This window comes from Rana temporaria, chromosome 3 (genome assembly GCF_905171775.1).
Source record: "Rana temporaria chromosome 3, aRanTem1.1, whole genome shotgun sequence".
Taxonomy (NCBI): domain Eukaryota; kingdom Metazoa; phylum Chordata; class Amphibia; order Anura; family Ranidae; genus Rana; species Rana temporaria.
The window spans coordinates 476,277,107-476,278,106 of record NC_053491.1 but is presented as its reverse complement, the minus strand read 5'-3'; the positions used below and the strand labels follow the sequence as shown (position 1 = coordinate 476,278,106).

The 1,000-nt window shown below is 35.2% G+C and overlaps 1 protein-coding gene across 1 annotated transcript; it reads right to left on the bottom strand.

Annotated features, from left to right (window-relative positions):
• Window positions 1–214: 214 nt before the first annotated feature.
• LOC120930717 (olfactory receptor 154-like) lies at window positions 215–790 on the bottom strand. Its single transcript, XM_040341893.1, has one exon. It carries the CDS (start codon window positions 788–790, stop codon window positions 215–217), a length of 576 nt encoding a protein of 191 aa, XP_040197827.1.
• Window positions 791–1,000: the final 210 nt, after the last annotated feature.

Sequence of the window (1,000 nt, the reverse complement as noted above, 5' to 3'; positions counted from 1 at the left end):
CCCTGTAGGTCTAAGTGGTCTGTAAGGGTTTACAACCACTTTAATGTCATCCTATAACCCCATAACATGGTTTCAACATCTCTGTCCCTGTGATTTTGAAATGTAGACCTTTAGCTATATGATTCAGTGTATACCACCTACGGTATGTATTCTTCTGACACCAATGATATGCTTATGCGCAGATTTTTTTTCTATCACAATTGCATTTTTAATTTTAAAAAAAATATTTAATTTTTTCAGTGGCTTTTTTAAAATCCTTGTTCCTGATTGTGTATATGATTGGATTAAGCAATGGAGTCATTACAGTGTAAAAGAGAGAGAGGACCTTGTTCAGAATTTCCAGCTGTCCTTTTGTTGGAAACAAATACACAGCAATTATAGTCCCATAAAAAATGCACACTACGGTCAAGTGAGAGCTGCAGGTGGTGAAGGCTTTCTTTCTTCCTGTAATTGATTTAATTTTGAGGATGGTTATAACAATATAGATATACGATATAACAATTACTATAAAAGGTGCTACAATACAGAAGAAACCTAATACATAGATATCATAATGGAGCCATGAAGTATCGGAGCAGGAAAGCTCAAGTATTGGTACAAAGTCACAGAAGAAGTGATGAATGATGTTTGGTCCACAGTAGTATAAACTGCACAAAGAAATTGAATGAGCCAATGTTATTGTAAAACCCAGTAACCAAATGATAATCACTGATTTAATGCAATTTGATTGGTTCATTATAGAGTTGTAATGCAGAGGCTTACATATGGCCAAATACCGGTCATAGGACATTGCAGTCAGTAGAAAAAACTCTGAGACCTCAGCATGTTCAAAGAAGGAGAACTGGAAGATACATCCAGCAAGAGACATGGTACATCCATCATGTAAGATGATATAAAGAAAGTTGGGAAGAATATCTGTAGACAGAATTATATCAAGCAATGATAGTTGGGTGATAAAGAGGTACATGGGAGACTGAAGTGTTTTACTCAGATGATATAA